The sequence below is a fragment of the Apium graveolens genome, chromosome 1 (assembly GCF_009905375.1).
Source record: "Apium graveolens cultivar Ventura chromosome 1, ASM990537v1, whole genome shotgun sequence".
Lineage (NCBI taxonomy): Eukaryota > Viridiplantae > Streptophyta > Magnoliopsida > Apiales > Apiaceae > Apium > Apium graveolens.
The window spans coordinates 189,189,318-189,215,743 of record NC_133647.1 but is presented as its reverse complement, the minus strand read 5'-3'; the positions used below and the strand labels follow the sequence as shown (position 1 = coordinate 189,215,743).

At 38.3% G+C, this 26,426-nt stretch overlaps 3 protein-coding genes and 2 pseudogenes across 3 annotated transcripts; all 5 read right to left on the bottom strand.

Annotated features, from left to right (window-relative positions):
* Nucleotides 1-6,910: 6,910 nt before the first annotated feature.
* Nucleotides 6,911-9,712, bottom strand: LOC141673848 (receptor-like protein 46). Its single transcript, XM_074480579.1, has one exon. The coding sequence runs from the start codon at nt 9,438-9,440 to the stop codon at nt 7,026-7,028; it is 2,415 nt and encodes an 804-aa protein (XP_074336680.1). The 5' UTR covers nt 9,441-9,712; the 3' UTR covers nt 6,911-7,025.
* A 126-nt stretch (nt 9,713-9,838) lies between these two features.
* LOC141713610 (receptor-like protein 46) lies at nt 9,839-13,011 on the bottom strand (annotated as a pseudogene).
* Nucleotides 13,012-13,933: 922 nt separating this feature from the next.
* Nucleotides 13,934-16,779, bottom strand: LOC141673842 (uncharacterized). Its single transcript, XM_074480574.1, has one exon. The coding sequence runs from the start codon at nt 16,712-16,714 to the stop codon at nt 14,150-14,152; it is 2,565 nt and encodes an 854-aa protein (XP_074336675.1). The 5' UTR covers nt 16,715-16,779; the 3' UTR covers nt 13,934-14,149.
* A 1,389-nt stretch (nt 16,780-18,168) lies between these two features.
* LOC141673835 (uncharacterized) lies at nt 18,169-21,313 on the bottom strand. The gene has a single exon (XM_074480570.1). It carries the CDS (start codon nt 21,008-21,010, stop codon nt 18,350-18,352), a length of 2,661 nt encoding a protein of 886 aa, XP_074336671.1. The 5' UTR covers nt 21,011-21,313; the 3' UTR covers nt 18,169-18,349.
* A 1,111-nt stretch (nt 21,314-22,424) lies between these two features.
* LOC141673830 (uncharacterized) lies at nt 22,425-25,433 on the bottom strand (annotated as a pseudogene).
* Nucleotides 25,434-26,426: the final 993 nt, after the last annotated feature.

The window sequence follows — 26,426 nt, the reverse complement described above, 5'->3', positions numbered from 1 at the left end:
GTATCTCGTTTTATCCTGGGAGGCTATCGACTCGCACATACGGTGAGAGGCGAAATAACTTTAAGAAGACAGTTTCAACTGGACTCGAGGATTTCCATTTGGTTATATTCTTCGTTTCTCTGTTTGATTTCGTTTACTCACGCACACACTTATTTGATTTATATGTATTAATCGCAGATTGTATTCACAATCTTAAAGCTATTTTTTTATATACATCTGTGACTGATACATCTGTATCTGCTTGTTTGTTGAGTAACAGATCGATGGAGAACCAAACTGTGAACGATTCGATGAACATGACGGCTGATCCCAACGTACAGATCACTGGATCTGATGAGGTTCACCAGCAGCCGATTAACCCTAACGCACGGATCGTACGATCTGATGGGGGTCAAACGCCTGTTGGACATATGCCTTCGGGACATGTGCATGTGGGACACACTGTCATTGGAAGTTTAGTGTTCCTCTTGGACAGATATCGGCAGGATTCACTCCTCCGATCATACCTGCGGTGCCTACTGGTGTGCATACACCTGTAGTACAGACGCACGTACCATCTATTCCACCTGTGGTGCCTGCTGCACCTGTTATGCCAACTGTGCCTGCTGCACATGCTGAAAAACCTGAGAAGTTCAACGAAACGAACTTCAAACGTTGGCAACAAAAGATGCACTTTTATCTGACCACGTTGCATATGGATCGCTTCCTTAAGGAGGAACCACCGTTGCTCACTGCTGAGAGTAACATGCAGACTGTGTATGCTGCTGATGCTTGGAAGCACTCCGACTACATCTGTCGGAACTATGTGTTAAATTATTTGTCTGACTCGTTGTATAACGTATACAGCGCGAAGCCAACAGCTAAGGTCTTATGGGAGTCACTTGACCATAAGTATAAAACCGAGGACGTTGGGGCAAAAAAGTGGATTGTTGGCCGCTTTCTTGATTATAAGATGGCAGACTCTAAGACTGTGGTCAGTCAGGTGCAGGAACTGCAGGTGATCATTCATGACATTCATGCTGAGGGAATGGTCATAAGTGAGTCTTTCCAAGTTGCTGATGTTATTGAAAAGCTTCCACTTGGATGGAAAGATTTTAAGAACTACCTTAAGCACAAGCGAAAGGAGATGTCTATGGAGGATCTTATTGTTAGACTTCGTATTGAAGAAGACAACAGAGGGTCCGAGAAGAAAGTTAATGTTGCCACTGAGAAGGCAAACATGGTGGAGCACGCTCAAAGCTCCAAGCCCAAGAAGACTAATTCTAGTAAAGGGGCAAAGCTGGCACCCAAAGGAGGGATTTCGAAGTCGAAATTTCAGGGGAAGTGCTACAACTGTGATAAAGTTGGTCATAGGTCTTCTGACTGCAAGAAGCCCAAGAAGCCCAACAAGAAGAAAGAAGCAAACATGGTAGAGAATATCTCCAAGGATATGGGTGATATAGACCTCTGTGCTACGGTCTCTGAAGTGAACCTGGTCGGTTCTAATCCACGTGAATGGTGGATTGATACTGGTGCTACTAGGCATGTTTGCTCAGATAAGGCGATTTTCTCTAGCCTCAAAGCTTCTGATGCTGGTGAGAAGCTCTACATGGGGAATTCAGCAACTTCTACCATTGAGGGTGAAGGCACGGTGATCCTGAAGATGACCTCTGGGAAGAATTTGACTTTGAAGAATGTACTTTATGTGCCTGATATTCGCAAGAACCTTGTGTCTGGTTCTCTGTTGAGTAAGCATGGCTTTCGTTTTGTAATAGAGTCAGATAAAGTAATTTTGTCTAAGAGTGGTATGTTTGTAGGCAATGGTTATTTAACCGATGGGCTTTTTAAGCTCAATGTAATGTCCGTTAAGGACGTTAATGAAATGAAGAATTCTTCTGCTTACTTGCTTGAGTCTCCTAATTTATGGCATGCTAGATTAGGACATGTAAATTATGACACTTTACGATGTTTAAGTGCAAAAGAATACATACCTAAACTTACTATCGATTCAAAACATAAGTGTGAGACTTGTGTTGAGGCAAAATTAACGAGATCATCATTTAAACGTGTGGAAAGGAACACCAAAGTGCTAGACCTAATACATAGCGACATATGTGATTTAAAATTCATTCCAACAAGAGGAGAAAACAAGTATTTTACTACATTCATTGATGATTGTACAAAATACTGCTATGTATATTTGTTGAAAAGCAAAGACGAAGCTATAGATAAATTTAAAATCTATAAAGAAGAAGTTGAGACACAACAGACTGAGAAAATCAAAGCGATACGAAGTGATCGTGGAGGTGAATATGTTGAACCATTTGGAGAATTATGTTCACAACATGGTATAATCCATGAGGTCACTGCACCATACTCCACTCAGTCAAATGGTGTGGCTGAAAGGAAGAATCGCACTCTGAAAGAAATGATGAATGCGATGCTGTTAAGCTCTGGGCTTCCACAATCGATGTGGGGAGAAGCCATCTTAAGCGCAAATAATATTTTAAATATTACGATGCGCAAGAATAAGGATGTAAGTCCTTATGAAATATGGAAGAAAAAGAAACCAAGTTATCAATACCTGAAAGTGTGGGGGTGCCTTGCAAAGGTACTGATCCCTACACCGAAGAAGGTGAAGATAGGTCCTAAGACTGTGGATTGTATTTTCATCGGATATCCTCCATATAGTACTGCATATCGGTTTCTTGTTCATGAATCCAAGATTCCTGATATTCAAAAGAATACCATTATGGAATCAAGGAATGCCTCATTCTTTGAGACGATGTTTCCCTGTAATCCAGGAAACCAACAACCTACGACGTCTAAACGATCTCATGAGTCTGTAGATGACGATAATGAGAGTGACGAAAGTGAAGACGAAAATGTGGGGGTAGTGAGAAGGAGCAAAAGACAACGAACGGAGAAATCCTATGGGTCTGATTTTATGACCTATTTGCTCGAAGAAGGTGACCCAAAAACCTATAAGGAGGCGGTTACCTCACCTGATGGACCTATGTGGAAAGAGGCCATTAAGAATGAAGTTGATTCAATTATGCAGAATCATACTTTGGAACTAGTGGACTTGCCAATTGGTTACAAACCATTAGGTAGCAAGTGGGTTTTCAAGAAGAAGTTGAAAACTGATGGCACTATTGATAAGTATAAGGCCAGACTTGTGATTAAAGGATACAAGCAACAAAAAGGCCTTGAATATTTTGATACATATTCTCCTGTAACGAGAATAACGTCCATAAGGATGATGTTTGCTATTGCTGCAATGCGTAATCTAATTGTACATCAAATGGATGTGAAAACAACCTTCCTAAATGGGGACATAGATAAGGAAATCTATATGGAACAACCCGAAGGGTTTGTTGTCCCTGGACAAGAAAGGAAAGTTTGTAGATTGGTGAAATCATTGTATGGTTTGAAGCAAGCGCCTATGAAATGACATGAAAAATTTGACGAGGTCGTGCTGGCTAATGGCTTCAAAATCAATAAATGTGATAGCTGTGCCTATTACAAGGATAACGAGAGTGGCTATGTCATGATGACGCTATATGTAGATGATCTACTTATTGCCGGAAGCAATGATAAAGTGATCAAATCTACCAAGGACATGTTGAAATCAAGATTCGACATGAAAGACATGGGACTAGCAAATGTAATTCTGGGAATTCAAATTTCTAGAACATCAGAGGGTCTCGCATTAAGTCAACCACATTATATTGACAAGATCCCTGAGAAGTTTCTTAAGGATGACTTTGAGAAAGCTAGGACACCTGTGGATATGACTTTGCACCTATCCAAGAACAAAGGTGTAGCTGTTTCCCAATTGAAATACTCGAGGATAATTGGTAGTCTGATGTACCTCATGAGTTGTACAAGACCAGACATTGCATACTCAATTAGCAAGTTGAGTAGGTTTACGAGTAATCCGGGAGCTGATCATTGGAAAGCGATCATAAGGGTACTAAGGTACTTGAGGGGAAGTCGAGACTATGGACTGCATTATGGCAGATACCCAGCAGTATTAGAAGGATATACTGACGCAAATTGGATATCTAGCAAGAAAGCACTTAAGTCTACGAGCGGCTATGTGTTTACATTAGCTGGAGCGGCAATATCATGGAAATCCTCAAAACAAACGGTGATAACTCATTCCACGATGGAAGCTGAGTTTGTGGCACTAGATAAATGCGCCGAAGAGGCTGAATATCTACGTCAGTTTCTGGAGGATATTCCAAGATGGCCAAAGCCTGTAACTGCAATAGGGATTCATTGTGATAGTCAATCCGCTATTGGCAGAGCGCAGAGCACGATGTATAATGGAAAGTCTCGTCATATACGACGACGACACAGTTCCATTAGACAATTGATCTCAACCGGAATTATCACTATTGACTATATACCGTCAAAAGATAATATCGCGGATCCACTAATCAAAGGGTTATCAAAAGAAGTGGTTGAGAAATCATCGAGAGGGATGGGCCTTAAGCCTATTGCTTAACGGCATCATGGTGGACACCCAACCATTGCTGACTGGAGATCCCAAGAATTTGGTTCAATGGGACAACTAAATCATGATGACCAAATCACTGTGGGGGTAACCCCTGGCCTGTTCCTATGATGAGGAAACAGTGAGACCCGTAAGGTACGAGGTTAAGCTTTGAGCTTTTTAATGATCTTTGATGAATACATGGAGTTCAGGAGTGAACGCATGGAATTCAGTTGAGTAAACGCGGGTTACTCTATAAGATAAAGATCACCTATGTGGGAGAGAAGTGGGGCCGCTTTAAAGGAGATTTGCGAGGCACAATTCTTTAAAAACTCCTGCAGAACCAGGACGATGTTCCATGGCCAAAATGGACATAATCATGAGAACTGAATGAGTCAGGAAAGATATAGTGATGAGTATGTCATCGTTTACACAAACGGTCGAACAGTTCAAGGACATCGCGTCATACTGTCTACCAGTAAAGTCGATATACTTATTCGAGCGAAGGTTCAAGGAGCATTCTCTACCTATCGTATGCTATATCTGACCGCCGGAATTATCACCAAGTCAAGCTCCGCGTCTGTCAGTCTATGTGGTACGTGCTACTGGACCATCAATCTCATTTGTGGGGGATTGTTGGACAAACTTAGTATTTTAGACTAAGTTGTGAATCATTTTGAGACTCAATATGAGTGAGACACATTATGTGTTAGTGGTGTGTATTTATTGGAACATATTCTCCTCTTCGAGGGGATTCCAACGCATATTTACACGCTCAAAATGAGTAAAAGGTGAATGAGAACTGATGTTCCAAAGTTTTACCTTTTAATATGAAAAGTGGTTTTGTACCACATCGAGAGTAGCACAAACCTATTCCTTAGTTTTTCTTATAAATACCCTGTACCACATCGAAAAGAAAAATAAGTACTTTCAAGCCTCTCTTTATAAATAGAGTCTTAGGGCATCAGTATTATTGAGTCAAGGGAATAAGAGTCCTCTCTTTCATTCTCGGTCTCCTTAGTCTTAAATTTTTCCAATATTCCGGTGATAGTTCTCGGGCTTAGTTCAAGTTCGCTGAGAGTATATTCGATCTATCGATTATACTGGTATCTCGTTTTATTCTGGGAGGCTATCGACTCGAACATACGGTGAGAGGCGAAATAAGTTTAAGGAGACAGTTTCAACTGGACTCGAGGATTTCCATTTGGTTATATTCTTCCTTTCTCTGTTTGATTTCGTTTACTCACGCACACACTTATTTGATTTATATGTATTAATATTGTATTCACAATTTCCAATTTTACTACTCAAATCTCCCACTGACAAATCCCATTTAGATCAAGAAACTCCAAAAACCTCATGTGGTAAATTGTGCAAAAATTGAGCAATTAAATCTATTCCAACTCATGTTGGTGAGATCAGCAGACACGTTGCCCGTAATTTCTCCATGCATATTATTATAGGAGATATTAAGAAACTGCCTGAAATTAAAGTTATTCCAACCCATGTCAAGGTTTTATGAAATTATAGGATTTAACGCCATAAATGGGTCCCGAGATGTTTGAATTTACGCAGACGGAATTTAGAAGTTCGCCAAGGTGCGGAGCTGTTATATCACGTGAATACAAACTATAAACAACGCTAGTCCATTTGCAAGTTGCGACAATAAAAAATGGAGTCCCGTGACTGCAAGCCAAAGGAAGACGATTTCGAGCTGTTATCGAGAAATGAGGATTTGAAGTAGAGAAGGGATTGTTTTTGATAAGCTGGACAAAATAAGCATGGCACCTGCATGAAAATGAAATACACAAACATTTTGATCATTCTCAGTGGCTTGGCCATTGTTGTGCAACTTGTACTCGTTCTTGTGAAGTACTGAAGCTTGTAATTCTAAACTTAAAAAATGTATAATGTAGGAAATTTCCCAGATCCTGAGCAGGACAAGATAAGCATGGAATGATCATGAAAATGAAAGGCACAAGTATTTTTATCAGTGCTAGTGGCTTGGCCATTGTTTGTGCTTCTTCATTTTCTTGGAGCTGGTTATTTATAGTCCAAACCACAAGGTTATTTCAAACATTAGTGAAGGAAAAAGTTGAGGTGATGAGTTCTCTTTGAACTTAACTGAAGTCCTTATAGTCTTTGACTAGGGTTGCAAGAAATTTTTATCAGGCCTAATGACTTGGCCACTGCCTTTACTCCAAATTCCCCATATATTGAATTAGAGGAGGAGGAGATATCAAAATTGAATTAAGGATCTGATTTGATAGATGGGGTTTAAGATAGTTAAATTCAGTGCAATATAGTACTGTGGAGTAGGGAGATGGTCAAGGCACAGGGCTGTAACGTCACTCGAAAAACAGTCAGTATCAATAGAGTCAGACAATCGAGCATTCATGTTAACAATGAAATAATATTAGGATGTGCAGAAAAAGAGAGTTGAGAAAAACGAGAAAAGAACAGAATAACAAACGACACTATAATGTTGTTAGTTACAACGCACAATGTTTCTAAGTACTTTAATTAAGTGCTATACAAGCTGCATTCATCCGTGCCTATAGTGAATCGAGTGGTACTTTGGTTTTGGTTGAACAAAGTACCCGCTGACCAATGCTGTCAAACCTGATGAAATGAAACCAATTGGGAATCCAATCCACACTCCTGTCCACAAGAACCATGGTTCTTGTTCACTATCATCATCCTCTTCTTCTTGTGCATCGTCTGGTGTTGGCTCATCTCCTGGACATTTTACCCTGATTTGCATCCCACATAATCCACTATTGTTGGTAAAATAACTCGGATCATTCATTGTGTCCATTTGTCCGCCCTGTGGGATTTTACCACTTAGTTTATTGTTGCTCACATCTAATACAGATAGTTGTTTTAGCTTCCTAAATGATTGTGGAATTGTACCAGATATACTGTTGTTTGACAGGTCTAAGGTCTCTATACTTTCTAGGTCCCCGAAACTTTGTGGTATGTATCCAGAGAGTCCATTGTTGGAGATATTCAGCAGCTTCAGTGACTTGAGCTTTCCTACTGAAGGTGGAATATCGCCTGACAGCTTATTGTTTGACAAGTCTAGCAAAGAATAGATATGTCGGTTATGACTTGAGAGACCTTGCATAGCATTCTTCCAGTTCACTATTAGGTCATTGAATTCCAGTGTAAATGTAAAAATGCCACCGAATAATGTAATTGTAGCCTCAATCCAATTCAGTTCCATTTCATTCTCAAATATCTCGCGAGCTACAAAATCAACATAGCCTCCGTTCATTCCCCCTAGACTTCCCAATTCTGAAGGGATCCTTCCGACAAGATAGTTACTTGACAGATCAATAATTTGGAGGCTACTTTCATTGGAGAAAATTCTGGGCGGAAGTGAGCCATGTAGAGAGTTTTTACGTGCACTAAGAACTTGAAGGGAAGACATTTGAGAGAGAAATTCCGGGATATTACCAGTAATGTTGTTGTCATGGAGATCAAGATATTCAAGGTTTTCCATATTTGTTAGGTCCCTAGGCAACTTGCCAGAGAACCTGTTTTCCCCTATTGCAACAATACCGGTTCCTCTGCAAAATGATGCGGGAATGTCACCTGACAGTTCATTTGAGGACAAATCAACATAAAAGAGTGAGCCATCAGGATCAAAACCTGGGAATGTGTTTCCAGAGAATCGGTTTCTTGACAAGTCCAGTAGCACTAGTTGAGAGATATCTGCTATGGATTTCGGGATGGCCCCTGAAAAATTGTTTCTAGAAAGCAGAAGTATCTTTATCTTTCTAGCATTGCCAATATTTTCTGGCAACTCCCCTGAGAAATTGTTTCTCGAGAGAGCCAAAATTGATAAACTTCTAGATTGAAAAAGGCGGGGCGGAATTGAACCAGTGAGCTTGTTACGAGAAAGTAATATACTTCGGATTTCCATCTTTGCAAGCCAAAGTGGGAATTTTCCTGTGAGCTGATTATCACTCAGTTCAAGAATATCAAGATTCTTTTGATTGGAAATCCATTCCGGAATGTCTCCAGAAACTTTACATGATTTGAGAGAGAGTTGAGAAAGCATGCATTTTGGAACTATTTTGACTTTGTTATTCCAAATTAATGTGTTTCCTCCAAGATTCAATATCTTGAGACTCTCGATTTCAAATAAACAGGAAGGGATTGCTCCTGAAAGCGTATTATCTTCCAGGAGAAGTGTTTCTAATTTGCTCAAGTTTCCGATCGTACTTGGAATTTGCTTCCGTAAATAATTATTCCTCAAATCAAAATATTCCAATCCCTTCAACTTCCCAACTGAATCTGGAATTCGACCCGAAAATTTGTTGTGCTTGATAGAAAAGTGCTGCAACTTTGTGAGATTTCCAATCTGAACCGGAATATATCCATCAAGCATATTCTCTTCCAACTTTAATGTCCTCAGGTTTCCAAGCTTGCCAACTTCACTACTTAAACCACCCTTTAATGAATTAGTAGATAAATCAAGAAACTGCAGAAACCTCAAGTGGAAAAGTTTTGGTGGAATTGTGCCACTTAATTTGTTCAAACTCATGTCAAGGTGAATTAGTTTGGTAAGATTAGCCAATCCGTTCCCCGAAATTTCCCCTGTTATCCAGTTATGAGAAATATTAAGAAGCAACAAGGATCGAATGCCATAAATGGGGTCTAAAATACTTGAATTGATAGGTTTATAGTATTGATATGGAGTAGGGAGATTGTCTAGGTGGAGAGCTACTATGTCACGCGAATGTGAATCGCAAACAACTCTAGTCCAAGTACAACAATCAGAAGTGGAGTTCCATGACTCCCAACCAAGAAACGATGAGTCTGAGGTGTTGAAGGCATTAAGCAAGGTGGATTTGAAGTGGAGAAGGGATTGTTTCCGATGCACAGGGCAAGATAAGCATGAGGTGAGCATGAAAATAAAAGACACCACTAGTTTGCTTCGTGTGCTGCACATGGTTGCGTTTCTTTACTACTTTTGAGAAGCAAAGTTGGTTATTGTAATGAAGAAATGCACATTGTACTCCCTTTAATAAGGATGATAAAAATCCTATTCTTTTTTATAGTCATAAAAAGAGCTAATATATCCCTCCATTGCTAATAGTAGTAATATTGAATGGTTGTTAAGTTGTAGTCTAAAATCTTCACCTTTAGCTTTTAAGTCTCCGAGTGAATGAGTGAGTCAACTGAGATAAGCGAAGACCTTTTCCTGTCTAAAGTTGCGGGTCATTGTCGTGGAAGACCCGGTATATGAGAATTGAGAATGTGAAGATTGAAAATTTATTCTTGATGTGTAATGGAAATCTACAATTCTGCAAGAACTGAAATAAAATTGCAAATGACCTGTCTGTTTGGTATAAATGCTACTATGAAACTGAAAATTAAATGTATACATATGAAGTTATGCAAAATTATGAATGCATGTTTGTCTCTGAGTATAAAGAAGTGCGTGCATGGCACTTAGAGCAACTTCAATGAAGTGTGTCAAGAGAGGTGTCAATGTCACATGGCATGATGTGACTTGGCACCCTTGTTAGCACTCCACTGGAGTTGAGCGATGCCATTGGGGTGCCAAATGAGTTGGTATCGGGTGCCAACTTGGGGTGCCAAAAGTTGGCATTCCATAAAGTAGGGTGTCAACTTCATTTGTGGTTCCAGTGATGCATCAAATATCATTTCTCTAATACAACTCACAGTGTTTCTAAGGGCTTTAATTAAGTGCAACAATACAAGCTGCATTCATCCGTGCATATAGTGAATCTAGTGGTACTCTGGTTTTGGTTGAACAAAGTACCCGTTGACCAATGCTGTCAAACCTGATGAAATGAAACCAATTGGGAATCCAATCCACACTCCTGTCCACGAGAACCACGGCTCTAGTTCACCATCATCATCCTCTTCTTGTGCATCATCTGGTTCTGGTGTTGGCTCATCTTCTGAACATTTCACGCTGATAAACATCCCGCATAATCCACTGTTGTTAGCGAAACTCAGATCAGTCATTGTATCCATTTGAGTACTCCGTGGAATTCTACCACTTAGCTTGTTGTTACTGACATCTAAGACTGATATCTGCTTTAGATTTGTAAAAGATTGTGGAATTGATCCAGAAATGTTGTTGTTTGATAGGTCCAAGGTCTCTATACTCTCTAGATACCCTAAACTTTGTGGTATGGATCCAGTGAGTCTATTGTTGGAGATGTTAAGTTGCTTCAGTCCCTTAAGATTTCCGAAGGAGGCTGGAATTTCACCTGACAGCTTATTCATTGACAAGTCGAGCAAAGAATATATTTCTCGGCTATGACTTGAAAGACCTTGTATAGAGTTCTTCCAGTTTACCAGTAAGTCATTGATTTTGATTGTGAAGGTGACCAAGCCACTGAATGATGAAACAGTAGCCTCATTCCAATTCACTTTCAAGTTATTAACAGCAAAGCCAGTTGTACTGGGGGTTCCAAAGACTCCCTTTGAATTTCCTAACTCTGAAGGGATACTGCCAACAAGATTGTTATTCGAGAGATCAAGAATTCGGATGCTACTCTGGTTTGAGAATGTGTTGGATGGTAGTGAGCCATGTAGAGTTTTGTTACGTAGACTTAAAATTTGAAGGTTAGATATTTGATAGAGAAATTCTGGGAAACCACCAGTTATGTTGTTGTCATGGAGATCAAGATATTCGAGACGTTCCATAATTGTGAGGTTCCGAGGCAAGTTTCCAGAAAACTTATTTTTCCCTAGTGCAAGAAAATTTGTATGTCTAGAAAATGACACAGGAATCTCACCTGATAGTTCATTAGAAGAGAGATCGACATAATAAAGAAAGCCAACAGGATTAAAAACTTGAAATGTGTTGCCAGACAGTTTGTTACTCGACAAGTCCAGTAGTGATAGTTCAGGAAGATCTGCAATGGATTTCGGGACGGGCCCTGAAAATTTATTTCCAGAAAGCATAAGTTCTTATTGGCATCACTAATATTTTTTGGCAACATCCCTGAAAAATTGTTCCGAGACAGAGCGAAAAGCTATAAATTCAGTGACTGAAAAAGGCGAGATGGGATCAAACCAGTAAGCTTGTTGTCTGATAACTGTATCATTTTAACTACCATTTCAGCAAGCCAAAGTGGGAATCTTCCTGTGAGCTGATTGTCACTAAGATCTAAAAAATCAAGATTCTTTTGAGTAGAAATCCATTCTGGAATGTTTCCGACAATTGTGCAAGATTTGAGAGAGAGTTGAGAAAGCATACACTTGGGAACTATTTTTACACTGTTGTTCCAAATCATCTTGTTTCCTCCAATATTCAAATTCTTCAAACTCTCCATGTCAAATAACATGAAGGGGATGATTCCAGAGAGCATATTATCTTCCACCAGAAGTGTTTCTAGTTTGCTCAGGTTGCGTATAGATGGTGGGATTACACCTGTGAATCTGTTCTTGCTCAGTGCCAAAGTAGAAATGTTGGACAACCTTCCAATCTCGCTAGGAATCTCCATTCCTGACAAGTTATTCCTCAAATCCAACATTTCCAACCCCTTCAAATTGAGAATTAATTCCGGAATCCCACCTGAAAGTTTGTTCTGGCTCATAGAAAACTGCTGCAACTTTGTCAGATTTCCAATCTGTGAGGGTATATTTCCTTCAAGAGAATTATAATCCAACTTCAACGACTTCAAATTTACAAGATTGGCAACTTCACTACTTAAACCACCATTCAATGAATTTCTACTCAAATCAAGAAACTGCAGAAACCTCAAGTCAAAAAGTTGTGGTGGAATCGAACCATTCAAGACATTTCGACTCATCAAGGTGAACTAGTTCTGTGAGATTAGCCAACCCTTTGCCCGAAACTTTCCCTTGTATCCCACTGTCGGAGATATTAAGTAGCTTTAAAGATTTAATGCCGTAAATGGGGTCCAAGATGTTAGAATTCACTATAATATAGTAGCCTATAGTAGGGAGACCATCAAGGTGCAGAGCTGTACGTCACGCGAATGCAAACTGCAAACAACTCTGTTCCAAGTACAACAATCAGAACTGGAGTTCCATGAATCCAAGTCAATATAAGATGAGTTGTAGATATCAAGTAAGGAAGATTTGAACCGGAGAAGAGATTGTTTGTGATGAGTAGGACAAGATAAGCATGGCATGAGCATGAACATGAACATGAACATGAATATGAAAGGCACCAGTGGCTTTGTCATTGTTGTGCTCGGGTACTTCAGCGGAGTTGGTTATTTATAGAGGAAACAATTGTTTATTTATGAAAATGTTACAAAGATAGATGAAAATAGGTTTGAGGACCTCAGGTACTCAGCCGAGGTTTCTCAGTTCATAAAAATTTAGTGAAATATTCGTAGATATTATACAGGAGAAGTTGTTATAACCCTAAGGTCACTGGTATTACATTCATGAAAAGCTACGTTAACTCAAAACTAAAAACATTTAATGTTTTGACCAATTGAGGAATGTCATTGTTCTTGGCAACTATGAAAGAAGAAAAACTTACTTCTCCTGTACAAATAATACATGTAGCTAAATTCCTGTAGAAGTTTCAACGCGTGATAATTATTCCACAAGTGAGAATCTGAAAAAACAAGTCTACTAGAAAACAGAAAGTCTGCCTAATATTGTTGGCTTGTATTTTCACAATCCTCTATGTTTATTGTTTAGAAGAAAAAGAAGCTTGATTTTCGCAAGAAGATAAACAGCTTACTGCTTATGCAATTGAACACAAAGTTATTGATGAATTTTTTTTCCCGTTAATTGAACACAAAGTTACTGATTTTTTGAAGTTAACTTTCTGCAGTTGCCCAAAGTTGCTGATGCGTTTTTTTCCGTTAATTGAACACAAAGCCAACCTTGAAAATTTCAAGTCTTGAACGCTAAACCTCCCGTTTAAACAGAGGTAAGGGCAGTGCTGTCAGAGCATTGGCCTTTGGTAAATTTGATGTATACTAGTGCAGCTTCGGCTGATGACTGCAGTTTCCTAAAGTTGCTGATGCATTTTTCCCATTAATTGAACACAAAGCCCCCTTAAAAATTTCAAGGCTTCAACGCTGAACCTCCCATTTAAACAGAGGTAAGGGCAGTGCTGTCACAGCATTGGCCTTTGATAAAATTGATGTATTCTAGTGCAGCTTCGGCTGATGACTACAGTTGGGACAACTACATTGGCGGATTTTAGGATGGAGATGGTAATACATTTCTAGACAAGTCTCTTTGTTTATCAGTCAATGTTCTGTTAAAAACTTAAACCTAACCATTTTCTCCAGGCGCATCGCATCATGATAGATAATTTACTGTATTGTCACTTGTTTATGATAGATTATTATGTAATGTCTTAATGGTGCTTAATCAGAAGATAATGTTATCGATCACCTATGGGATAAGAAATTAGTGGTGCTTAATCATAAACAAAAATCAACATCAAGCACATGAATTTGCGCTAATCATGTGTATTTCTCTGCGTTTTAATAACAGATGACTTATCAATCAACAGAAGAGTGTGAACTCTAAGCTCGCTCTTATATGACTTTTACTAGCATTTCCTTACTGGATGAACACTACCATTTAGATTTGAACGTTCACTTGCAAACTAAGTTTTTATCTCAAGTACTAATATAAAACTTTATTATGTAATGATTTCAAGTCGACAGCATTTTGCTTTCATCTGTGCCTATACTGGATGGAGTGGTACTTGGACACTGGTATAACAAAATATCCACTAACAAATGCCGTCAATACGAATGAAATGAAGCCAAGCGGGAATCCGATCCACACTCCTGCCCACAAGAACCATGGCTCGTGTTCACCACCGTCATCTCCCTCTTCTTCTGCTTCCGGTGTCATGTCATCTTCTGAACATTTCACCCTGATAAACATCCCACATAATCCACTGTTGTTACTGAAATAACTCGGATCATTCATTGTGTCCATTTGTCCGCCTCGGGGGATTTTACCACTTAGCTTATTGTTGCTCACATCTAATACAGTGAGTTGTTTTAGCTTCCCAAAGGATTGTGGAATTGAACCCGAGATATTGTTGTTAGATAGGTCCATTGTCTCTATACTCTCTAGATCGCCAAAACTCTGTGGTATATAACCCGAGAGTCTATTGTTAGAGATATTGAGTAGCTTCAGTCCCTTGAGATTTCCTAATGAAGCTGGAATATCACCTGACAGCTTATTGTTTGACAAGTCCAGTAAAGAATAGAAATGTCGGTTATGACTCGAGAGACCTTGTATAGAATTCTTCCAATTCACCATTAGGTCATTGATCTCCATTGTAAAGGTGAACATACCGGTAACTGACGTAATCGTAGGATCAATCCAACTCAAGATCATTTCGTGATCAATACTCATGCTATATAAATAACTAGCATCGATTCCGGTCATTCCCATTAGATTTCCCCACTCCAAAGGGATACTCCCAACAAGATTGTTGCTTGAGAGATCAAGAATTCTTAGGCTGGAGAATGAGTTGGATGGTAGGGAGCCGTGTAAATAGTTGTTACGTAGATTTAGAACTTGAAGGGATGATATTAGGGAAAGAAATTCAGGAAAATTACCTGTTATGTTGTTATCATGGAGATCAAGATATTCAAGCTGAATCATATTTGTTAGGTTCCTGGGCAACTTGCCAGAGAACTTATTGTTCCCCAGTGCAAGAATAGTAGTAGTTTCTGGGCAAAATGACACGGGAATGTCACCTGATAGGTCATTAGAGGAGAGATCAACATAAGACAGCGAGCAATTTGGATAGAAAACTGGGAATGTTTTGCCAGATAATCTATTTCTTGACAAGTCAAGTAGGATTAGTCGAGGGATATCTGCTATAGATTTAGGGATGGCCCCCGAAAAATTGTTTCCAGAAAGCATAAGTACCTTGATTTTAGTAGCAGCGCCTATATTTACTGGCAAATCCCCTGAGAAATTATTCTTTGAAAGATCCAAAACCGACAAACTTGGAGATTGAAAAAGGCGAGACGGTATTGAACCAGTTAGCTTGTTATGTGACAGCAGTAAACTTCCAATTTTCATTTCAGCAAGCCAAAGTGGGAATTTTCCTGTGAGCTGATTGTCGCTTAACTGGAGAATGTTAAGATCTTTTTGTGTGGCAATCCATTCCGGAATGTCTCCAGAAATTTTACATGATCTGAGAGAAAGTTGAGAAAGCTTACACTTGGGAACTATTTTTACACTGTTATTCCAAATTAATTTGTTTCCTCCAAGATACAAATTCTTGAGACTCTCCATGTCTAATAACCAGGAGGGAATTTCTCCAGAAAGCACATTATCCTCCAGGTGAAGTGTTTCCAGTTTGCTCAAGTATCGTATTGATGGTGGTATAATGCCTGTGAATCTGTTATTGCTCAATGCCAGAGTAGAAATGTTAGATAACCTTCCAATCTCACTTGGGATCTGCATCGTTACAATATTATTCCTCAAATCTAATGTTTCCAATCCCTTCAAATTACCAATTGAAACTGGAATCCTGCCCGAAAATATGTTGTCGCTGATTGAAAACTGCTCCAGCTTTGCAAGATTCCCAATCTGCTCAGGAATATTTCCATCAAAAAGGTTCTTATGCAACTTCAATGACCTCAAATTTCCAAGCTTGCCAACTTCATTGCTTAAACCTCCATAAAAACTGTTTTGACTCAAATCAAGGTGAACTAGTCTGGTGAGATTAGCCAATCCTTTGCCCGAAATTTTCCCTCGTAAATTATTATGGGAGATATTAAGATATTCCAGAAACCTCAAGTGGAAAAGTTGCTCCGGAACTAAGCCATCAATGTTATTGTAACTCATGTCAAGATGAACTAGTCTGGTGAGATTAGCCAACCCTTTGCCCGAAATTTCTCCTTGTACATAAGTAGTGGAAATATCAAGTAATAATAAGGATCTGATACCATAAATGGGCTGCAAGATATTTACGGTAGGAATGTAGAGATTGTCTAAGTGCAGAGCTGTTAATTCACGCGAATGCAAACTGCAAACTACTCTATTCCAATTACAACAATCAGAAAACGAATCCCATGACTCCAAGCCTGTAAGCTCTGAATTCGACTTCAAGCCTATGAGCGATGAATTTGGGGTGTTGTAGAAATTGAGCAATGAGGATTTGAAGAGAAGAAGGGATTGTTTTTGATGAGCAGGACAGGATAAGCATGGAATGATCATGAAAATGAAAGGCACGAGTATTTTTATCAGGCTTGGTGGCTTGGCCATTGTTTGTGCTTCTTCATTTTCTTGGAGCTGGTTATTTATAGTCCAAACCACAAGGTTATTTCAAACATTAGTGAAGGAAAAAGTTGAGGTGATGAGTTCTCTTTGAACCTAACTGAAGTCCTTATAGTCTTTGACTAGGGTTGCAAGAAATTTTCCAAGTGAGGCATAAACTTATTAATGTATTGACAATAAGTGATGAGTATTCTCTTTGAATAAGCAATGAGTTTTCTTTGAACTTCACAGCCTTTGACTAATGGGTTGCATTGCAAGACATTTTTCAAGTGATGTACAAACTAATTAATGTCTTAACTATCAATTCTTTCTAAAATTCTCGATCTTTCTTAACAACGATTATTTCGAAAATTAGTTCCTTAATATAAGTTCATTCTACTTTAATTTCAAAGTAAATTTAATGCTAATGTTTTAAATTATCCCAAAATTTATCATTTCTAAAATTTGATTTTTTAGAAATTTAGTTAAATTCTCAATTTTGAGATAATAATAATAATAGAAGAAAGTAATACTTCATTGACTAATTTTTTTCTCAACAGGCATATACATGAAAAGGGTTCGACTCCTCGGTGTGCATGAGTTTACCGAGGAAAAAAAGAGCCAAGGGAGCAGGTATGGACCGGTCTGTTTTGCATGGATACCATAAGTCTTTCTACCACTTTTAGTATGAGAATAAAATTCATGAGTTTACCTCTGGCAATTTACTTGAGGTGTGATATTATGCACGGTCAGGTGTATTTTTATCAAGGAAAAGAGAATAACTGGATGTTTATATCTTAAGAAAAGTGTACAATTATTCAATTGAAGATACACACACAAACACAATTACCAAAAATAACCATTCTCTTCTATTACAGATGATATATTTCTATCCAGATTTATCCAGAAGAAGTAGACTTGGTCTACTTCTCTTGCTTGATGTAACACAGGCTACTAGTACTGATATGTTACAAGTCGCATACTGTCATTGTCATAATTACAAGGGGTGACTTAAACCGAAGATTCGATCCTGTTTCCAAACTTGGATGAAGTAACAGGTTTTTGGATTGCGAAGCTTACACGGTTAAAGTTGCTGCAACACCTGAGCTAATGAAGCAGTCATTCCACAATTTTGTTTTAAACAGGAACAATTCTGAAGCATTTTTTGGTTCAACGCAATCTGTCATTTCAAGTGGCTCCAGAGTCCATACAGGTACACTTCTATTGTCGCGATGGAAGTTTAAATAATTCATGTATACTAGTAGAGTTAAAGAGTTAAAACTATGATCTTTATGCTAATGATGTTATTATATTGATTACCAGCCTTGTTTACTGGTGTACATGTCTCATTAACTTCATTGAGGACTAGTACTTGTTGAAACTGGTGTACTGTATAATGGTTGATGCTAACATTTATTAAGATGTTCATATATAAAATGAAACAAATTAAGATGTGCGGAAAAAGAGAGAGAAGAAAGAATGAGAAGAGAACAATTAACAAACAACATTGTGATATTAATAAGTTACAAACTCACAATGTTTTTATTACAGAACAAAGACAAAAGTGTATGCAATGTAATGACTTAACATTCATAAAGATTTATAGTGATCTTAGGGCTTATAGTGCTGGATAACACTCTGCATTCATTGGTGCCTGTAGTGAACTGAGTGGTACTTCCGTTTTGGGCCTTTAGGCTGAACAAAGTACCCACTCACAAATGCTGTCAGAACTGATGAAATGAAGCCAAGTGGAAATCCAATCCACACTCCTGTCCATAAGAACCATTGCTCTTGTTCACCATCCTCTTCTTCTTTTGCATCATCTGTTGTCGGCTCATCTTCTGGACACTTGACGCTGATAAACTTCCCACATAATCCACTGTTGTTAGCAAAGCTCAGATCATTCATAGTATCGAGTTGTGTACTCCGTGGGATTTCACCACTTAGCTTGTTGTTACTCACGTCTAGCACAGAGAGCTGATTTAGCTTCCTAAATGATTGCGGAATTGTACCAGAGATATTGTTGTTAGATAGGTCCAATGTCTCTATACTCACTAGATCCCCAAAACTCTGTGGTATATATCCAGAGAGTCCATTGTTGGAGATGTTGAGCAGCTTCATTCCCTTGAGATTTCCTAATGATGCTGGAATATCACCTGACAGTTTATTGTTTGACAAGTCCAGCAAACAATAGATATGTCGGCTATGACTTGAGAGACCTCGTATAGCATTCTTCCAGTTCACTGTTAGGTCATTCATCTCGATTGTAAAGGTGACCATATTATTGAATAATATAATCTTAGCCTCGATCCAGTTCACCTCTATATAATCGATACCTTTGCTAATTAAATAACTAGCACCGGTTCCAGTCATTCCCACTAGATTTCCCAATTCTGAAGGGATGCTTCCAACAAGATTGTTACTTGAGAGATCAAATATTCGGAGGCTACTTTGGTTGGAGAATGAGTTGGATGGCAGCGAGCCATGTAGAGAGTTGTTGCGTAGACTCAGGACTTGAAGGGTGGAAATTTGCGAAATAAATTCGGGGAAATCACCACTAATATTGTTGTCATGGAGATCAAGATATTCAAGGTTTTTCAAATTTGTTAGGTTCCTAGGCAAGTTGCCTGAGAACTGATTTTTCCCTAATGCAAGAATAACAGTTGCTGCAGAAAATGACACAGGGACGTCACCCGTTAATTCATTGGAAGATAGATCAACATAAAATAGTGCGCAATCAGGATCATAAACTGGGAGTGAATTTCCAGAGAACCTGTTTCTTGACAAGTCCAATAGCAATAGCCGAGGGATATTTCCAATGGACTTTGGGATGGACCCCAAGAAATTGTTTCTAGAAAGCAGAAGTATGTTGATGTTTTTAGCATCCCCTATATTTCCAGGCAACTCCCCTGAAAAGTTGTTTCTTGAAAGAGCTAATATTGATAAACTTGGAGACTGAAAAAGGAGAGATGGTATTGAACCAGTAAGCTTGTTACGTGACAATAGTATTTTTCCAACTTCCATTTCAGCAAGCCAGAGTGGGAATCTTCCTGTGAGCTCATTATCACTTAGTTCCAGAATATCAAGATTCTTTTGAGTGGAGATCCATTCTGGAATGTCTGCAGAAATTTTACATGATTTGAGAGACAATTGAGAAAGATTACACTTGGGAACTATTTTGACATTTTTATTCCAAACCAATGTGTTTCCTCCAAGATACAAATTCTTGAGACTCTCAATGCCAAATAACCAAGTGGGGATTTCTCCGGAAAGCATATTATCTTGCAGGTGCAATGTTTCTAATTTGCTCAAGTTTCGTATTGATGGTGGAATTACACCTGTGAAACTGTTTTCACTCAATACCAAAGTGGAAATGTTGGACAAGGCTCCAATCTCACTCGGAATCGGCATTTGGAGATAATTATCCCTCAAATCCAATATTTCCAACGCCTTCAATTGAAGAACTGAATCTGGAATGGGACCGGAAACTTTGTTCTGGCTGATAGAAAAATGTCTCAGCTTTGTCAGATTTCCAATCTGAACAGGAATGCTTCCATTAAGAGAATTGTCATTCAACTTTAATGTTATCAGATTCCCAAGCTTTCCAATTTCACTACTCAACCCACCTACAAAAGAATTACCACTTAAATCAAGAAACTCCAAAAACCTCATGTGGTAAAGCTGTGCAGGAATTGAGCAATTAAAGCCATTCGAACTCATGTCAAGGTGAACTAATTTGGTGAGATCAGCAGAGGCATTGCCTACAGTTTCTCCTTGAAAACCATTAAAGGAAATATCAAGAAACTGCAAAAATTTCAACTGAAAAAGTTGTGGTGGAATTGAGCCATTAAAGTTATTAAAACGCATGTCAAGGTGAACTAGTTTGGTGAGGTTAGCCAACCCTTTGCCCGAAATTTCCCCTTCTATAAAATTATTGGAGATGTTTAGTAGCATCAAGGATTCAATGCCATAAATGGGGTCTAAGATTCTTGAATTCATATAAATCTCGTAGAGTATATCAGGGTTATATTCATAGTAGTTTGAAACAGGGATATCGTCAAGGTGTAGAGCTATTATGTTACGCGGATGAGAACTGCAAACAACTCTGTACCAAGTACAACAATCAGAAGTGGAGTTCCATGACTCCAAGCCAAAATAGGATGAGTTTGAGGTATTGTAAAGATTGAGTAAGGAGGATTTGAAGTGGAGAAGGGATTGTTTGTGATGAGCAGGACAAGATAAGCATGGCACCAGCATGAAAATGAAGTGCACCAGTATTTTGATCATGCTGAGTGTTTTAGTCATTGCTGTGCTTGTTCTACTTTTGTGTAGTTGGTTTAGTTCCGGTCTACGAGTAAGTCATCGCCCGCATTCCATTTCTTTCAACATCACCAAGGTCCTTATTGTCATCTAATTAAATCGAATGGTTACCTTCAAAGAGGTTCACTAGTTGCAAGACGTTTTCCAAGTGGGCACAAAATTAATGATCTTTGACTGTTTCTATGCCCTGATGTAACAATTTTTTAAGGACTTTTCTTTTCCTTCTATTCTAGTCAACTCATGTTTACAGAATTTTCATGTAATTTCACACTAGGGGCGAGTAAATCCAGATATTGTTGGATACTTTAGTATAATTGGATTGACTAATTGATCAATATAATCATAATATTAAATTGAACAAGTCGGGAGAGTGCGGAGTGCACGCTTTGTTGGATATTTTAGTGTAATTGGATTGCTAGTTGATCAATATAATCATAATATTAAATTGAATAAGTCGGGAGAGTGCGGAGTGCACGCTTTGTTCGAGTTTATTGTGATTTTGGATTATTGTTTACGAGACATGTCCATTGGCAGCAACCACACCTGTTGAAATAAGATGTGTATGTTAGTTTTAGTCATGACTGTTAGACTCAGATGTGTCTGTTGGCAAAAGACTGGGATGTGTCTGTTGGCAAAAAACACATCTAACATCCATATATAGGTGTTGTATTGATCAATTTTATGTGTAGGTTCATTTTCTTGAAATTCACAACAAAAACACATTCTCTTTTCTTGCAGAATTTCTGACTTTATCCGATTGATTTATTTGGGTGAACCACAAATCACTTCAATCTGAAAGTGTTCACACGATTTCAGAAAAATCCAAGTTACTACCATTTTTTCCCAACATAGATTGAAGTTATTTTTTTTTCTGAAGATGACGAACGGAGAAACTGCAAAAGACCCCCCCCTAGAAACAGATGATATATTTCTATCCAGATTCATCCAGAAGAAGTAGACTTGGTCTACTTCTCTTGCTTGATGTAACACAGGCTACTAGTACTGATATGTTACAAGGCGCATACTGTCACAGGCTACTAGTACTGATATGTTACAAGTCGCATACTGTCATTGTCATAATTACAAGGGGCGACTTAAGCCGAAGATTTGATCCTGTTTCTAAACTTGGATGGAGTAACAGGTTTTTGGATTGCAAAGCTTAAACGGTTAAAGTTGCTGCAACACCTGAGCTAATTAAGCATTCATTCCACAATCCACATTTTTATTTTAAACATGACTAATTCTGAAGCAGTTTTTGGTTCAACGCAATCTGTCATTTCAAGTGGCTCCAGAGTCCATTGTACACTTCTATTGTCGCGATGGAAGTTTAAATAATTCATGTATACTAGTAGAGTTAAAGAGTTAAAACTATGATCTTTATGCTAATGATGTTATTATATTGATTACCAGCCTTGTTTACTGGTAGGCATGTCTCATTAACTTCATTGAGGACTTTTACTAGTTGAAATTGGTGTACTGTATTATGGTTGATGCTAACATTTCAGTTGTTAAGATGTGCGGAAAAAGAGAGAGAAGAAAGAATGAGAAGAGAACAATTAACAAACAACATTGTGATATTAATAAGTTACAAACTCACAATGTTTTTATTACAGAACAAAGACAAAAGTGTATGCAATGTAATGACTTAACATTCATAAAGATTTATAGTGATCTTAGGGCTTATAGTGCTGGATAACACTCTGCATTCATTGGTGCCTGTAGTGAACTGAGTGGTACTTCCGTTTTGGGCCTTTAGGCTGAACAAAGTACCCACTCACAAATGCTGTCAGAACTGATGAAATGAAGCCAAGTGGAAATCCAATCCACACTCCTGTCCATAAGAACCATGTCTCTTGTTCACCATCCTCTTCTTCTTTTGCATCATCTGTTGTTGGCTCATCTTCTGGACACTTGACGCTGATAAACTTCCCACACAATCCACTGTTGTTAGCAAAGCTCAGATCATTCATAGTATCGAGTTGTGCACTCCGTGGGATTTCACCACTTAGCTTGTTGTTACTCACATCTAATACAGATAGTTGTATTAGCTTTGTAAATGATTGTGGAATTGTGCCAGAGATATTGTTGTGCGACAAGTCCAAGCTCTCTATACTCTCCAGATCCCCAAAACTTGGTGGTATATGTCCAGAGAGCCTATTGTTGGAGATGTTGAGCAGCTTCAGTCCCTTTAGATTTCCTAATGAAGCTGGAACTTCACCTGACAGCTTATTATTTGACAAGTCTAGCAAAGTGTAAATCTCCTGGCTACGACCTCGGAGACCTTGTAAAGCATTCTTCCAATTCACCATAAAGCCATTGATCTCGATTGTAGAGGTGAAAGTGCCGGTTCGTGAAACAACTTTACCATCTTCCCAGTTAACATCAAAGTCATCAAATATAATGCCACTTATGTACACACTTTTGGTTCCATTCAGGCCCTTGAGATTTCCCAGTTGTGAAGGTATACTTCCAACAAGATTGTTATCTGAGAGATCAAGAATTCGTAGCGTACTTTGATTGGAGAATAAGTTGGATGGTACTGTGCCATGTAAAGAGTTGTTACGTAGACTTATAATTTGAAGGATGGGCATTTGAAAAAGAAATTCTGGGAAACTGCCAGTAATATTGTTATCATGAAAATCAAGATATTGAAGTTTCATATTTGTCAGGTTCCTAGGTAAGTTCCCAGAGAACTTATTTTCCCCTAGTGCAAGAAAATTAGTTCTTCTACAAAATGACACAGGAACATTACCTGATAGTTCATTGGTGGATAGATCAACGTACCTAAGATTGCCATGAAAATCAAAAACTGGAAATGTATTGCCAGAGAATCTGTTTCTTGACAAGTCCAGTATTGTTAGGCGAGGAATACTTGCTATGGATTTTGGGATGGGCCCCGAAAAATTGTTTTGAGACAAAATAAGTATCACCATCCTTGTAGCATCACCTATACTTTCAGGTAACTCCCCTGAAAAATTGTTTCTTGACAGTGCCAATATTAATAAAGTCGAAGACTGAAAGAGGTGTGGAGGGATTAAACCAGTCAGCTTGTTATTTGACAGTAGTATACTTCCAACTCTCATCTCAGCAAGCCAAAGTGGGAATTTTCCAGTGAGCTGATTGTCACCCAGATCAAGAACATTGAGATTTTTGAGTAGAAATCCATTCTGGAATGCTTCCATTAATTTTACTTGATCTCAAGGACAATTGAGAAAGCATACACTTGGGAGCTATTTTGACATTCTTATTCCAAATTATCTCGTTTCCTCCTAGAAACAAATTCTTAAGACTCTCTATGTCAAACAACCAGGAGGGTGTTTCTCCACCAAGCATATTATCTTCTAGCTGAAGTGTTTCTAATTTGCTCAAATTTCGTAAAGATGGTGGGATTACACTTGTGAAGCTGTTCTTGCTCAATGCCAAAGCGGAAATGTATGACAAGTTCCCAAATTTACCAGGAATCTGCATCTGTAAATTATTATCACTTAAATCCAATCCTTTCAGTCCCTTCAAATTGAAAAGTGAATCTGGTATCCCGCCAGAAAAATAGTTCCTGCTTAGAGAAATTCGATGCAACTTTGTCAGATTTCCAATCTGTACAGGAATGTTGCCATCAAAAAGATTTAGATCTAACTTCAATGTCCTCAAATCTTCAAGTTTGTCAACTTCACTAAAACCACCATTTAATAAATTAAAACTTAAATCAAGAAATTGCAGAAACCTCAGGTGGAAAAGTTCTGTTGGCATTGATCCATTTAAGTAATTGTTACTCATGTCTAGGCTAACCAATTTGGTGAGATTGGTCAAGCCATTACCCGGCATTTCCGCTTCTATACGATTGTAGGAGATGTTAAGAAACTGCAAATACCTCAAATGGAAAACTTGTGCTAAAATTGAGGCATCGAAGTAATTGTGACTCATGTCAAGGTGCACTAGTTTAGTGAGATGAGCCAAGCCTTTGCTCGAAATTTCCCCTTCTATCGAATTAGAGGAGATATCAAGCAGAATCAAGGATCTAATATCATAAATGGTGTCTAAGATACTTGAAACCACTGCAATGTGATAGTCTGGAGTAGGGAGATGGTCTAGGTGTAGAGCTGTGACTTCATGCGAATGCAAACTGCAATTAACTCTATTCCAAGTACAACAATCAGAACTGGAGTTCCATGAGGCCAAGTCAACAGATGATGAGTTTGTGGTACTGTAAAGATTAAGCAAGGAGGATTTGAAGTGGAGAAGGGATTGTTTTTGATGAGCAGGGCAAGATAAGCATGGAATGAATATGAGAAAGAAAGGCACGAGTAGTTTCATTAGGCTTAGTAGCTTGGTCATTGTTGTGCTTCTTTTACTTGTATATGTAAAGTGGTTGGTTATTTATAACAGGGGAAAACGCAAGACATGGACTCTAATTTTTAAGGATGTATGAACTCTATTGACAATGCTTCAATGAGTCAACTAATAAAGCTCATTCTGGGAATCGCAAATTGATGTCTTCGCTCTTGCAAGGCATATTCCAGGTGGGGTATCCCGAAAAGAATAAAGGACTATGGAATCTGGAAAATATGTAACACAAGGCCCGCTTGTTCTGCCGATTCACCGGATGAGATTGAGACTGCCAGACCCGATCACAAGTTAGCAGTAGATGATGACTTTTCTTTTCCTTAGCTTTAATTCGGTGACGAATTATTGTTTGTGGAATTTTGAAGCCATTTCAAGATTTTAAACCGGGGCTGTTTGTTGTACAGATTATGTAGTTTTAACGTAGAAGTTGATCACCCGGATCTGCAAGTGTCACTATTCCGGTACCTAAAAGTTGGCGGACGGGGACGAGGATTCATGCAAGAAATTTGAAACTTTTTCATTTTATAAATAATAAAATTATATAAACAATTTAATACGTATAATGTGTTAATTAAAAGAGTAGCACTAGACGTATCAAATTGATACCAAAATTTGGTCCTAAATAATGTGACATTTGTGACTTGTCAAATTGGGAGAATATTATTGGAGAAATTTATATGAATGTAGTGAGTTCACTATTATTACTTGAGTTGTAACCTTTTAAATCAAATCAACGAGACTTGATATTTGGTGAAAGAATGCCCAAAATATACTATTTTCCAGTTTCAACTGTCCAAAATGCTAGTTGACGATATATTCAACTCAAAATACCCGCGAAATACGTATTTGGGAGATGCGTATTCAACTTTCTAAAATTCTGTGAAGAACACGCATGCATGCGTGTTACCTTTTTTATTTTCAAAGAATACGCATTCTAAAAATGCGTATTCAAGTGAAACAAAAAAGAAACACGCATGTGAGACATGCGTGTCTTTCACAAAATTTTAAAAAATCGTACACGCATTCCCAGATACGTAATTAGTGGATATTTTGATTAGCA